Raw genomic sequence first — 14,031 nt, forward strand, 5'->3', positions numbered from 1 at the left:
CGAGCGATTTGAAGTGGAGTGCACCATTCGGCCTCGTCTTCCGGAGCTCCACGTAGTCCTTCCCCGCAGTTCAGCACTTCTACTCCAGCGTGTTCCAACAGAAAGGTACTTACAGCGTCTCCAAAAGCCACACGTGACACGCAAGTGAGTGCGACCTGCTCACATGCTGTGCAGCAGTGGGGATGGGTGTGGATCCATCACAGCAGCCTGGAAACGAAGGACTGTGTGCAGCAGGGTTCTGTTTACGTGAGGGCCAAAGGCAGGCAACCTATGTGTGCATTGTGAAAGAAGCAAGTCACAGAAGAATACACACGGTGTATTTCTACTTGCACGAATAAGAAAGGGAATTGCTAAACTTTAATGTGAGAGAGACAGAGACTTAAAAGGAAAGCAAAGCCAGTGCTTGGAGGACTGCAGATTCAAAAATAGCACAGGAGGTGAATCTCGGGGGCAGAATTCAATCTCCAGTACCAGGAAGGAAGGAGGGAGGGAGGGAGGAAGGAAGGAAGGAAACCAACCTTTGGGTTCAGTCTCCAGTACCACACAGAAAGAAAGAAAGAAAGAGAGAGAGAAAGGAAGAGAGAAAGAAAGAAAACAAACCTTTGGGTTCAATCTCCAGTACCACACACAGAAAGAGAAAGAGAGAAAGAAAGGAAGAGAGAAAGAAAGAGAGATACCCCAGATATACGCAGGCTCACCCTTGATGGGCTGTATAGAGCTGCGTAGTCCAAGGCCTTCCTGAGGTGGGCAGCCTCTGGTCCTTGACTTGTGATGGCTCACTGCTTCATAATGGTCTGTCCACTGCTAGGGACTAAACCTGGGGCTGGCAAATGCTACATCCTCTGTCCCTTTTATTTTATTTTGAGACAGGTCTTACTAAGCTGACCAGGCTGGCCTCGAACTGCAATCCTCCTGCCTCAGCCTCTGAAGCAGCTGGGACTGCAGGCGTGCACTGTTGTGCTGAGCTGCCTCGTCCATTTTATGCACTCTTTTAGGCATGGGTTATATTTTAAAATAAATAATCTTGTCCCTGCCCCCCATCTGCCATGGGCGCCAGCCCCAGTTTCTTGATCAGTAAAGTGGAACCTTTTTTTTTTTTTTACAGTACTGGGGATGGCAGCCAGGGCCATTCTACCTATGAGGGCTACACCTCTAGCCCTATTTTTTAGTCTTTTTAGTTTTGAAACAGGATCTCACTGAGCTGCAAAGGGCCTCACTAAGTAGCTGACGCTGTCCGCGAACCAAGATCCTTCAGTCTCAGCTTCCCCAGTGCTGGGATTAGCGTGCTCTACCACACCCAGCTTAGTGGAACCATTAAAATATATATATATTTGTGTGTGTGTGTGTGTGTGTGTGTGTGTGTGTGTGTGTGTGTGTGTGAATGAGGATGGAATCCAGCGGCCTTCTACCTCTGGGCTATACCCCCAGACCTATTTTATTTTGTTATTTGGAAACACAGGCTACTAAGTTCCTGAGGCTGGCTTCGAACTTGTGATCCTCTTGTCTCTGTCTCTCAAGTACTGGGATTACAAGCATGTGCCACCAAATATAACTCTCAGGATTGTTGTGGGAATTAAATAAGTTGGGAAAATGCCCGGCATGTTTATAAATAGGAATCCCCCACGGCCCCCAGTCCTCTGCTCAAGTTTCTTCCTCACACCTGCCATGCCTAGGCCTTACTGGAGAGCTAGGTGCCCTTTCCCTTTAGTCCCTGCCAACTCTTCAGGAATGTCTTCCACATCAGTGGGAGGCAGGACTTTGCTTCTCTCTCCTTCATCTCCCTGGCTAGCTTCTCCCTCTCTCCTGGGTTTTGCAAGTTGGGGCTCTGGGCCCTGGGCAGCCATTTTTTCCTCCCCAGGAAAGCTTACAACCAGGACTGTTTCTGCTGATGGAGCCAAATACAAGGTGCCCTGCCTTGACCGTTCCGCTGAGACCCAAACATAGGTCATAGCTGGCATCTCCATGTGGATGTCTATGCCGCCAGGCCAAATACCTGATCCGCCTGTCTGTGACATGGATTTCCTCCCTTTGCTCTCACATCCAGCCAGTCCAGTTGGTGCTTCTCCCACAGAGTGGCTCAGCCCCTCCCTCCGTCTCCAGCCTACCGTGGCCTAGTACAAGCTGCAGACGCGCTCTGCTCCCTGGCTCGGCACTGCGCGGCCCACCCTCCCCCAGCTGCTGAAATGATTATTGAGAGCTGGAGGCCAGTATTTATCTCCATGCATAAAGCCCTTCAGTAGCGCTGACAGTCAGTGTTGAGCTCCTCGCCCTGGGCAGCCCTGCCTCCTCTGCTGCAGCCCCGCCCGCTGCCCCTGCAGTAGCACTTCACCACCACGAAGGCTCTGGCTTGTCACCCAGAGCTTGACTTGATGATGTCACTCTCTAGAGTGGCCCTGTCCCCCACACACACGTTCGTCCATATTCGTTCATGTTGTGTCTCTGTGTCTGTCTTTCTCTCTCTCTCTCTCTGCTCCCTGTTTGGTTTTTGGCATTATGCTTATTGACTGGTGCATGTCATCGTGTTTATCTGCGGTAGCCTCCCCAGAGCAGGGTCTTGTTCCAACGCTATCACCAGCGCATGGGACGGCCCCCGCCACAGCAGGTGGCACACCATTGCCGTGTCTGAGCCTGTTCCACTCGCTAGCAGACAGCCGCGGCCTTGGCAGTAGGATAAGAGCTAACCGCCCAGAAAAGACAGGTACGATACAGCGAATGATGTCTCCATCCAGGTACCATTTGCAGCCACAGAGTTGGTTGACGTGCCCCGGCCCGTGCCGCAGTCCAGGACAGGGCAGCCGCTCAGTATTGACTGGCCTCCTCCCGCCCTGGGACCTGTCTCCAGCCCCTGGGGATATTCAGCAGCCACAGAACTTTCTAACAAGGCAGAGGCCGGCAGGCTCGGAGGGAATCCATACTTAAGAGAAACGCGGGCGCGGGCTTGGCTGCTGCTGTCTCCAGTCACTGAAGGTCGTGGGGCGTGGTGATTGGAAGCCAGGAAGGAGGAACCAGCAAAAGCAGTTTTCTTCAAAGAATCTCTCTCCATAGCCTCCAAGAGTCTCTTCCAGAACCAGTGCAACCTTCAGGTGCTCTCAGGGAAGAAAGCAATGAAGAAGACCTGGATTGAACATCACTGCCCACTGGTGGGGAGGGGCAAGCACGCTGCGCAGCGCTGGCATTTTGCCTGTTGTGACTGCGTTCCTCAGAGCAGAAAAGCCCACATCTCGCTGCATCAGCCAGAGCAGGGTCCTAGCTGCAGAATGCCTCTGCTGACCCTGCTTGCTCTTGGGAACTGAAGTTTACGCTCTTTCCCGAGCTTCTGTTGCACGGAATGCTCGGGCAGGGAACGCAGCACTGGCTCTGCTTGGAGAAGCCAAATAACAGGGCAGCCCTGGTGGGTGTGGTGGAGCACGCCTGCAATCCCAGCCACAGGGAGGCTGAGGCAGGGGGATCGAAAGTTCAAAGGCAGCCTGGCAATTAGCAAGGCCCTATCTCAAAATAAAAAATAAAAAAGGCTGAGGCTACAGCTCGGTGGTAGAGCACTTGCCTAGCACGCGCCAGGCCTTGCGTTTGATCTCCAGGACCACAAGTAGAATAATAACGCAGCCCTGGGGCGTCCTGGGTTCCTAGTGCCTGCTGAGGGTTGCCTTGCGCCTCGCTCACGCCCCCTCTGACCAGTGTGCACGAAGCCTCGGGGATGACCACGTGACGGGGCTTTTAGAAGTTGGCGTGCCTTTGGGCCCTCCTGCCCTCAAAGCTGCTGGCCCCTTGCAGAGTGGATTCCAGACAGAAGGCACCAACATATGCCCTGGCCACACTCCGTCCCCGTTACCCTGGATTTCCAGAAAGTTGTGGGGAAAAAAGTAATTTGAGTTGAAAGGTCCAAAAGATGTCAACTTATTGCATCTAACCTGGTTCTAAAAGAAAAAACTAGAACGTCCCTTAGGTTCTTGATACTATTTGTGTATTTTGTTCATGAAAGGAAAGAGCTGCTGCTGCTTAACTGGGCCACAAAAGGACGGTACACCCCTGTCCCTGGCCTCCCCTTAGACCCGGCTCAATCAGGCTGAGTCCCCAGGAGGCTGGGCCTGGACCAGAAAAGCACCAAGACAGTCCACGGGCAAGATCCACGATCCCCAGGGTACCTGCGCCTGCAAGTCTGTTTTCTGAAGCTGACCCACTTGACGTGCCAGAAACTCCTGAGGTGGGTTGCAGTGGGTACTGCCCAGGCGGCCTTTGCAGCCAGCCCTGGCTCTTTCTGGAGCATGGCTCTCCTGGTCTCAGTGCCAGCTGCCCAGGCGCTGAGGCTCTGTGTGTAAGAGATGATACGGTCAAGTCAGAAATGGGAAGCAAGACCCGGACCCCAGAGAAGAACAGAGTCAGACACAGAAAACTTAAGGAGCTTTCCCCAAAGCACCAAGAGTAAATGTCAGAAGCTCTCATCCTTAGCACTTTCTGTGCCTCTTGGCAGTGGTGGAATCCATGTCCAGTAGAAGTTTGTTTATGATAGGCGCTTGGCAGTAACAGGACCATCAGAGGAATCCTGTTAGCAGCTGCCAATGACTGTGAACGGGAAATAAAGTCACCTGTCTTGACGGCCTCCGTCTGCACAGCCCTTGGGACTTCAGCGCCATCCTCACATGGGCCCTCATTGCTCTCTGAGGCTCCCCCAAGCTCAGCTCGGCCTGCCCCTGCTGTTTGGTGTCCAGCCCTGCTCCCGGGACCTTCCAGACCTCTGCTCATGCTCGGCAAGCCTCCTGCTTTAAGTATCATTCTTCTTTGAAGGAAAGTCAGGAAGAAGGACCTCAGGCTCTTCCTTCCTTCGCTTCCTCCTTCTGTCTGCTGCAGAAACACCGGGAATGCGCTCTCCAGGGCGGCACAGCAGGCTCCCTTGCCGGGCTCCTCTCTGCTAGTGGAGTGCTCTCCAGGTGGGGAAAACACCTGCTGTCACCTCATTCCCCTCGCAAGGAGCCCCTCCTTGAGACCCTTGGTCCCTGGTGATAGGTGGGAGTCAGGTGTTTAGTTGTGTCCATAGTATCTGCGGCTTCCCTCTCGTCCAGGGAACCTGTATTCAACTTTTAACTGGCCATCCAGGGTTTTTACTTGCCATGTGTGTATGTGTGTGCGCGTGTGTGTCAGTTACTGGGGTAGAACCCAGGGACATTCTACCTCTAAGATACACCCCCAGCCCTATTTTTTATTCTTTTTATTTTGAAACAGGGTCTCACTGAGTTGCAAAGGGCTTCACTAAGTAGCTGGGGCTGTCTGCAACCAGGATCCTCCTGTCTCAGCCTCCCAAGTGCTGGAATTACAAGCCTGCTCCACTTGCTAATTCTGACAGAGGTTACTGTTTCATTAAGGGCTGTATCCAGTGAGAGGCCCTGCCCTGGGCCGCAGCCAGCCACCCTGGCCTTGACAGTTCTGACACAGCAGCACAGTTCTTGATGCAGATGAGGTGGTGGTTTCCACTGACTGATAACATGCACCAGCTACCATTTTCTTAAGCACTTATTCTGTGCCAGCGTCGTGTGTGTACTGCTTCATTTAACCCTCGTAGCAGCAGCCCTTCTGAGTCAGGAGGGTTTGTCCTTTTCTTCCTCTCTGTCTTTCTGCCTGTCTGCCGGCTTGCCTTTCACGTGGCCAGTGAGGGAGTCAGGATTCACAGTCGGGCACTCTGGCTTTGGGTGGTGTCGTTTGGGGAGCCCTGGCAGTAAGCGTGGGGCTAGGGATTCCGGATGGCCGCACGCTCGCTGGGAGCAGGTAGGGTGGCCCTTACTCTGGGCTGCCGTTGGAGGGAGACCGAGGCCTGGCATGAGCAAATGAACTCAGGCTCCTGAACCTGGGCCATTCTCCCTGCAAATGTAACAACCTTGGAGCTACAGGTGAACATCCCACAGTGCAACAGAAGAAAGAGTAGTGCGGTCCTCGTCCTGTAAGCCGCCCGAGTGCTCCGTGAAAATGGCTCACTACTCTCTCGACCCCGAAAACCCCACAAGATCATGCCAATCAAGAGGTTCAGATCTGTGCATTCACGTTAAGAACACCCGTGAAACTGCACAGGCCTTTAAGGGTTATGCATATCCGAAAAGCCACCAAGTGTCTGAAAGATGTCACTCTGAAGGCGGTGTGTGCCATTCTGGCGGTGCCACGGCGGAGGGGTAGGTGTGCTCATGGTCGGTTCCACCTGTACACGACTCCCCCGGCCACAGTGACATCCTCACTGAGAAGGAACAAATTGTTTCTAAACCAGAAGAGGAGGTTGCACAGAAGAAAAAAGAGAGAAAGAGAGAGAGACATCCCAGAAACACTGAAGAAAAAAACTTCTGGCACAGGAATAAATTCAGCATAAAATAAATGCAAATAAAAGTAAAAGAATGTTAAAAAAAAAAAGTAGTGCAAGAGTCAGTTATGTCTCCGTTTTCACAGGCAGGTTCGTTCTCTCAGTAGATTAATTAGCAGCAGAGCTCTCCTCACCCCAGGCAAGTCGCAGCCCACTGCAGCAGCAGGAAGGTGCTCCGAATGCAGGTGTCTCATTGGGCAGCCGGCCTCACTGGGGCCGGCCTCTTTCAGTCTGGCCTCCTTCACACCCTGCCTGGAGGACCAAGGGAGATGGGGGCTGCTGCCCTGGCCCAGATTAGGAGCAGAGCGCAGCCTTCCAGAGGACTCGAGGTGGCCTGCAGGCGCAGAGGCCTGGATCTGGGCGATAGGGAGGAGCCCCTCCGTTGTCCTAGCAGAAGCAGCCTGGCCCCAGAGTGCACGACCAAGGAGCTGAGGGCAGGAAAGAGTGCGTGCGCAGCAAGTCAGCAGCTGCTTTTACAGCTGAGCTTTCTAAGCCAGCTCGCTTCACCCTCAGAGCGGCTCCAGAGTCATTTTCCTTCCCAATTTCTTCCACTTGACACGCATCTTTTTGTGTTTGAGATGTGCGCAGAATGCACAGCTTCCCCCGCCAACCAGCACACCCCCAGGCTGGGGGACATGGAATCACTGTTTCTGTGGAGAAAAGCATTGCTAAAAGCCTAGGGTTTGGACGAGGCTGGCGTTGCTTCTGGCTTGACAGCCGTGTTAAGAGGCACAGGGTTCTCAGGCCCCAGCCTCCCGTGTGCTCTCCGCGAATGAGCCGCTGCCTGTGCCTCCTACGCGGTTTCACTCGCCTCTGAACGAAAGGGGAGCAGCGGCTGGTAGTCGCCGGGGTGGGCGCTCTGCTATCTGCCGGGCTCCTCTCGCCTGCTTTACCCAGGGGCTGGGGCAGTGCGGAGGAGGCCCTCCCTCCTGCTGGATTCTGCTGACAAGCGCTTTCTTCAACTTCCAGATACATTGAACGGAAAGCTTTTCTAGACCGAGTGGACCACAGACAGTTTGAAATCGAGCGAGACCTCAGGCTGAGCAAGATGAAGCCTTGACGTTCCGGGGAGAACCCAGAGCAGCCTGAGCCGTTGACAGTGTGAGCTTTCTGTGCGTCTGTGAACCGGCCCCATGTTTCCCATCCGCCCTTTCCTAGCAAGCTCTTTTTTCTACATGAAGTTCCATTTATGTACCTTGTTCTCACATGTTTTCGTTCATCTTACTTTTTAAAGTTTGTCCTTGAATAAATAAATAAACAAATAAAAGTTGTACCTTTGTAAGGCCAGAGGAGACAAAGTCATTTCCCCCCCTTTGCGCTGCCGCGAAGTCCGCCCTGGACCCAGGAGCACGGACAGGCCTGTGGGGCTGGCTGAGGCTGGGCCGCCTGGGTGTGCGCTTCCAAAGGGCAAGGGCGCTCTCTGAAGTCAGGGGGCCCTGGGGAAGGGGCCTCCGGGTGGGCACACCAGATGCCTGGGCGTTTGCTTGTCCTGCTTGGGCTTCTCCCGCTGATAACCTGCAAGGCGAAAGTTAGGGTCTGTTCCTGTTGGAATGGAAGCCTCATCATTTCTCCTCTTCCCAAAGAAAAGTCAAGTTCAGGTGTGTCCTCACCTCAGTAATTATTTAATTTTTGGTTTGTCAAAGAAATCTTCTAGCTAGGTGTGGCGGTGCACACTTGTAATCCCAGCATTCGGGAAGCTGAGACCGGAGGATTGCGGTCTACAGACAGCCTCAGCTACTTAGGCCCTTTGCAACTCAGCAAGACTCTGTTTCGAAATAAAGAATTAAAAAAAAAATAGGGCAGAGGGTGTAGCTCGGAGGTCGGTGCCCATGGGTTCCATCCCCAGACCTGCAAAAAAAAAAAAAAAAAGTTCTAAACGCCAGGCATGGTGGCTCACACCTGTTCCCAGCACTTGGGAGGCTAAAACAGGAGGATTGCAGGACAGCCTCAGGTACTTCGTGAGGCCTTCCACAACTTAGGCCGTTTCAAAATAAAGAATTAAAAATAGGACTGGGGGTAGGCATGGTGGCACACACTTCTAATCCCAGTACTTGGGAGGCTGCGATGGGAGGATCTGCGTTTGTGGCCAGCCTCAGCAACTTAGGGAGTCCCTCTACAACTCGGTGAGACCCTGTTTCCAAATAAAGAATAAAATATCAGGCTGGGGGTGTATCTCGGAGATAGAATGCCCCTGGGTTCCGTCCCCAGTACCACCAAAGGGAAAAAAAATAGGACTGGTGATGGAACTTGGAGGTAGAATGCCCCTGGGTTCAATCCCAGTACCACAAAAAAGATATACATAAATAATATATATATTCTGAAGAAGCTGGGCGTGGTGGCACACACTTGTAATCACAGTGCTTGGGAGGCTAAAACAGGAGGATCGCAGGTTCCCAACCAGCCTCAGCAACATGTGAGGCTTTCCACAATTTAGTGAGACCGTTTAAAAATAAAGAATAAAAGCCGGGCGTGGTGGCGCACGCTTGTAATCCCTGCACTTGGGAGGTGGAAACAGGAAGATCGCACAGGTTTGAAGCCAGCCGCACTGGCTTGAGAGACCCTGTTTCCAAATAAAAAAGTATAAAATAGGTCTGGGAGTGTAGCCCAGAGGTAGAAGGGCTTCCAGGAACCCCAGTACCACCAAAATAAATAAAATAGGGCTGGGGATGTAGCTCCGAGGCAGAATGCCCCTGGGTTCCATCCCCAGCACCATAAAAAAATATATGTGTATATGTTATGCATATTATATATATTCTGAAGGATTTTTTCCCTTTTTTTTGGGGGGGAGTTTACTAGGGATTCAATCCAGGGCTATTCTACCTCTGGCCTATACCCGCAGCCCTAAACAGGTCTCATTGAATTGCTGAGGGGCCGTAATACTCCCCAGGGAGCAGCAAGCAGGAGACTGATGGGCATACGCTTCCCCCTTTCTCTCTATTACGACACTGGGATGGAACCCAGGGGCATCCTACCTCCGAGCTACACTCCCAGTCCTATTTTATTATTTTATTTGTGAACAGGGCCTCACTAAGTTGCCAAGGCTGGCAGGAACCTGAGATCCTGTCAGTCTCCCAAGCACCGGGACTCCCAGTACCGTGCTCGGCATGGTGCTCCTCAGTGACGAGCGAAGGGGACACAGACCATTCATGCTAATAAGTCACTAAACCCCACAACCTGCTCCTGGGGTATCGGTGGGTAAAGCTGAGGTTCCAAAGTCCAGGCTCCTCCTCCTGCCCTGACACCTACAGCTATGTGACCTGGACCGGGGGTCTGGTCTGTAAGTGGCACCAATCACGCCAGTGCCTGGGAAGGTTGAAGGGGGCGGAGGAGCGCCCGAAGGGTGAGCCTGTCCGCAGCAGGGCTCCTCCAGGCCCTGACTTGTCAGTGTTTGCCAACCCTGGATGACTGGAAGGGTGGGGATCTTATTGCCCAAAGAGGCAGTTTATAAACTACATTCAGACACATTGACTGCTCACGTCCACCCTGGTAAGATTGTAGTGATGGTCCTAGGGCATTTCAGGGCCACAGCGGAAGCCATGGCCTGTGAGGTAAGGGGAATAAGAGGAAATCCAGCCGGGCGTGGTGGCGCACGCTTGTAATCCCTGCGCTTGGGAGGTGGAGACAGGAGGATCGCGCTGCTGGCTTAAGAGACCCTGTTTCCAAATAAAAAAGTTAAAAAATAGGTCTGGGAGTGTAGCCTGTGGGAGTGTATCCCGGAGGTAGAAGGGCTTCCAGGAACCCCAGTACCACTAAAAAAAAAAAAAAAAAAAAAGAGGAAATCCAGCCCGTGTTTTGTTTGGGGGGTTGTTTTAGTTTTTCTTGTCATTGTTGATTTTTTTGGGGGGGTTGGTTCTGTGGGTTGCACCAAGGGGCGTTCTACCTCAGAGCTATACCTCAAGCCCTATTTTGTTATTTATTTGGAAATAGGATCTCATTAAGTTGCCAAGAGCCTCGCTAAGTTGTTGAGGTTGGCTTCAAACCTGTGATCCTCCTGTCTCAGCCTCCCAAGTACTGAGATTACAAGCATGTACCACCATGCCCAGCTCTTTTTTCTTTTTTCTTTTATTTGCAGTACTGGAGATGGAACCCAGGATACCCCTGAGCTATACCTCCAGCCCTGTTTTTTATTCTTGATTTTTTTTTTTTTTTTTTTTTTGGTGGTACTGGGGTTCCTGGAAGCCCTTCTACCTCCGGCCTACACTCCCAGGCCTATTTTATACTTTTTTATTTAGAAACAGGGTCTCTTAAGCCAGCAGAGCTGGCTTCGAACCTGCGTGATCCTCCTGTCTCCGCCTCCCAAGTGCGGGGATTACAAGTGTGCGCCACCACGCCCGGCACTTATTCTTGATTTTGAAACAAGGTCTCAGTAAGTTGCATAGGGCCTCACTAGCTGAGGCTGGATGTGAACCTGTGATCCTCCTGTCTCAGCTTCCCAAGTACTGGGATTACAAGCATGAGCCACCACGCCCAGCTGCCTAACTCTTATTTTATTTCTTACTTGGAAACAGGGTCTCACTGAGTTGCCAAGAGCCTCACTGAGTTATTGAGGCTGGCTTCAAATCTGTGATCCTTCTGCCTAGCCTCCCAAGTACTGGGATTGCAGGCCTGCACAACCACGCTGGCTCCAGCCTGGTTTTGTTTGTTTGTTTGTTTGTTTGTTTTCAGTACTGGGGATGGAACCCAGGGGCGTTCTATCTCCGAGCTACACCCACAGCCCTTTTTTTTTTTATGGTACTGGGGGTGCAACCCAGGGGCTTTTCTAACTCTGGGCTATACTCCCAGACCTATTTTATACTTTATTTGGAAACAGGGTCTCACTAAGTGCTGAGAGCCTCACTCAATAGCTGAGGCTGGTTTCGAGCCCGTGTGATCCTCCTGTCTCAGCCTCCCGAGCGCTGGGATTACAAGCGTGCGCCACCACGCCCGGCTCCTATTTTTTATTTTGAAACAGTCTCACTGAGTTGTAAAGAGCCTCACTAAGTAGCTGAGGCTTGTCCGCGAACCGTGATCTTCCGGTCTCAGCCTCCCTAATGCTGGATTACAAGGGTGCGCCACCACGCCCGGCTTCCAGCCTGTATTTTGATTAGGGTAAGACCTCAAGTCAGCAGGAGATACCAGCGAGGCTCAAGGTGAAAGTCCTACCGTGTGGTGCTGTCGGGCCCGCCACCTGGTACCCACTGTCTCCCTGACTCCGCTCGACCTTCAGGCCTCCAGCGTTCCACTCCACACAGGCTTTCATCTCAGCAGCTGGTGTAGCCACAACCCGTGGTCCCTCCTGGAGATTGACCGTAAGTGCTCTGAGCTCACGGTGAGTTAGGGGTTTTCCGTTTAGCAAATGCTGACACCTGTGAGACCTAAGAAGCCAGGACAGATGTTCGGGAGCTGCCGGGCTCTCCACACGGCTGGGGGTGCTCCGCGCTGTGCACACGGAGCGCAGCCTCATCGGCAGTCACACCGCTGCCCGCCCTCACAGGCTCCTCCGCCACAGCGCCACCCAAGGGAGGTCCCCTCCGCTGTCTCCACTGGGTGCACCTTCTCCCAGGTTTGCATACACATTAGGCTCCGCACAGTGGTGCTTTACCCCCCACGAGTCCTTGCAAAGCCCCTGTCTGTCCCTCCTGAAAGGCTGACCACTCGTCAGGGGATGTGTAGCTGGGAGCCCCGTGCAGATGCCTTCCCACCCAGGGTCCCACACTCACATCTTCATTTTGGGGCTGAGCCTAGAGGCATTCTACCTCTGTGCTACCCCCAGCCCTATTTTATTTCTTTTTCGGTACTGGAGGCGGAACCCAGGAACATTCTACTTCTGAGCTACACCCCCTGCCCTATTTTTTATTCTTTATTTTGAAACAGGGTCTCACTAAGTCACGGAGAGCTTCACTAAGCAGCTAAGGCTGTCCACGAACCGCAATCTTCCAGTCTCCGCTTCCGAAATGCTGGGATTCCAAGCGTGCGCCACCACGCCCAGCTCTTATTTTATTTAATATGAAATAGACCTCGCTGAGTTGCTGAGGCTGGCCATGGACTTGCAATTCTCCTGTCTCAGCCTCCCAGGTACTGGGATTACAGGCATGCACCACTGCACCCAGCCTCTCTGGGAGATTTAAAAGTAGCTTCAGAGCTGGGCGTAGTGGCGCAAGATTGTAATCCCCGCACTTGGGAGGCTGAGACAGGAGGATTGCGCAGGTTCAAAGCCAGCCTCAGCTACTTAGTGAGGCTTTCAGCAACTTAGTGAGACTCTGTTTCAAAATAAAATATAAAATAGGGCTGGGAGTATAGCTCGGAGGTAGAAAGCCTCTGGGTTCCACCCCCAATACCACAAAAATTAAATTAATTAATTAATTAATTAAAGTAGCTTCAGCTGGGTGTAGTGGCGTACACTTAAAATCCCAGCATTTGAGAGGCTGAGACTGGGGGATCATGGTTCACAGACAGCTTCAGCTACTTAGACCCTCTGCAACTCAGTAGGCCCTGTTTCAAAATAAAGACTAAAATATAGGGCTGGGGGTGTCACTCAGAGGCAGAATGCTTCTGGGTTACATCCCTGGTACCACAAAAAATAAATAATAAATAAATCAAAGGAGCTGGACATAATGGCACACACTTTTTTTTTTTTTTTTTTTTGGTGGTACTGGGGTTCCTGGAAGCCCTTCTACCTCCGGGATACACTCCCACGGGCTACACTCCCAGACCTATTTTTTAACTTTTTTATGTGGAAACAGGGTCTCTTAAGCCAGCATGGCTGGCTCCAAACCAGCGCGATCCTCCTGTCTCCGCCTCCCAAGAGCAGGGATTACAAGCGTGCGCCACCACGCCTGGCTGGCACATACTTTTTACATTTTTTTTTTTTTTTTTTGGTGGTCCTGGGGTTCCTGGAAGCCCTTCTACCTCCGGGCTACACTCCCAGACCTATTTTTTTTAATATATTTTTATTTGGAAACAGGGTGTCTTAAGCCAGCATGGCTGGCTTCGAACCAGCGCGATCCTTCTGTCTCCGCCTCCCAAGTGCGGGGATTACAAGCGTGCGCCACCACACCCGGCACTGGCACACACTTTTAATCCCAGTATTTGGGAGACTCAGACAGGAGGATCCAGGTTCGAGGCCAGCCTTGGCTACTTAGGCCCTCTGCAACTTAATGAGACCCTGTTTCTTTTGGGGTTTTTTGGGGGGTTTTGTTTTGTTTTTTTGGTGGTACTGACTGGGGGTGGAACCCAGAGGCTTTCTACCTCCGGGCTATACTCCCAGACCATTTTTATATTTTATTTGGAAACAGAGTCTCACTAAGTTGCTGAAAGTCTAAGTAGCTGAGGCTGGCTTCGAACCCGTGCAATCCTCCTGTCTCAGCCTCCCAAGAGCAGGGATTATAAGCGTGCGCCACCACGCCCGGCCTGAGACCCTTTTTCTAAATAATATAAAAAAGTAGGTATGGAGCCAGGCATGGTGGTGCATGCTTGTAATCCCCACACTTGGGAGGCTGAGACAGGAGGATCGCACGGGTTCGAAGCCAGCCTCAGCTACTTAGTGAGGCTTTCAGCAACTTAGACCCTGTTTCCAAATTAAAAAATATAAAATAGGTCTGGGAGTATAGTTCAGAGGTAGAAAGCCTCTGGGTTCCACCCCCAGTACCAAAAAAAAGGGGGGGAGCTGGGAGTATAGCTCAGAGGTAGAAAGCCCTGGGTTCTAACCCCAGTAC

At 52.1% G+C, this 14,031-nt stretch overlaps 2 protein-coding genes across 4 annotated transcripts in view; both read left to right on the forward strand.

The window, feature by feature from the left end:
- The window catches only part of CFDP1 (craniofacial development protein 1), a gene marked incomplete at both ends in the record, with an annotated part of 105,791 nt that extends 98,394 nt beyond the window's left edge, over positions 1 to 7,397 (forward strand). For all 3 annotated transcript variants that reach the window (XM_080703165.1, XM_080703166.1, XM_080703167.1), the window contains one exon: positions 7,307 to 7,397. In XM_080703165.1, coding sequence (XP_080559291.1) covers positions 7,307 to 7,397 — 91 coding nt within the window. The remainder of the gene's footprint in view (positions 1 to 7,306) is intronic.
- A 2,476-nt stretch (positions 7,398 to 9,873) lies between these two features.
- Positions 9,874 to 14,031, forward strand: part of BCAR1 (BCAR1 scaffold protein, Cas family member) — a gene marked incomplete at both ends in the record, with an annotated part of 62,736 nt that continues 58,578 nt past the window's right edge. Inside the window, 2 exons of the mRNA XM_080703472.1 lie at positions 9,874 to 9,885; positions 11,544 to 11,645. Coding sequence (XP_080559598.1) covers positions 9,874 to 9,885; positions 11,544 to 11,645 — 114 coding nt within the window. The remainder of the gene's footprint in view (positions 9,886 to 11,543; positions 11,646 to 14,031) is intronic.

This window comes from Muscardinus avellanarius (assembly GCF_963383645.1).
Source record: "Muscardinus avellanarius genome assembly, chromosome: 10".
NCBI lineage: Eukaryota > Metazoa > Chordata > Mammalia > Rodentia > Gliridae > Muscardinus > Muscardinus avellanarius.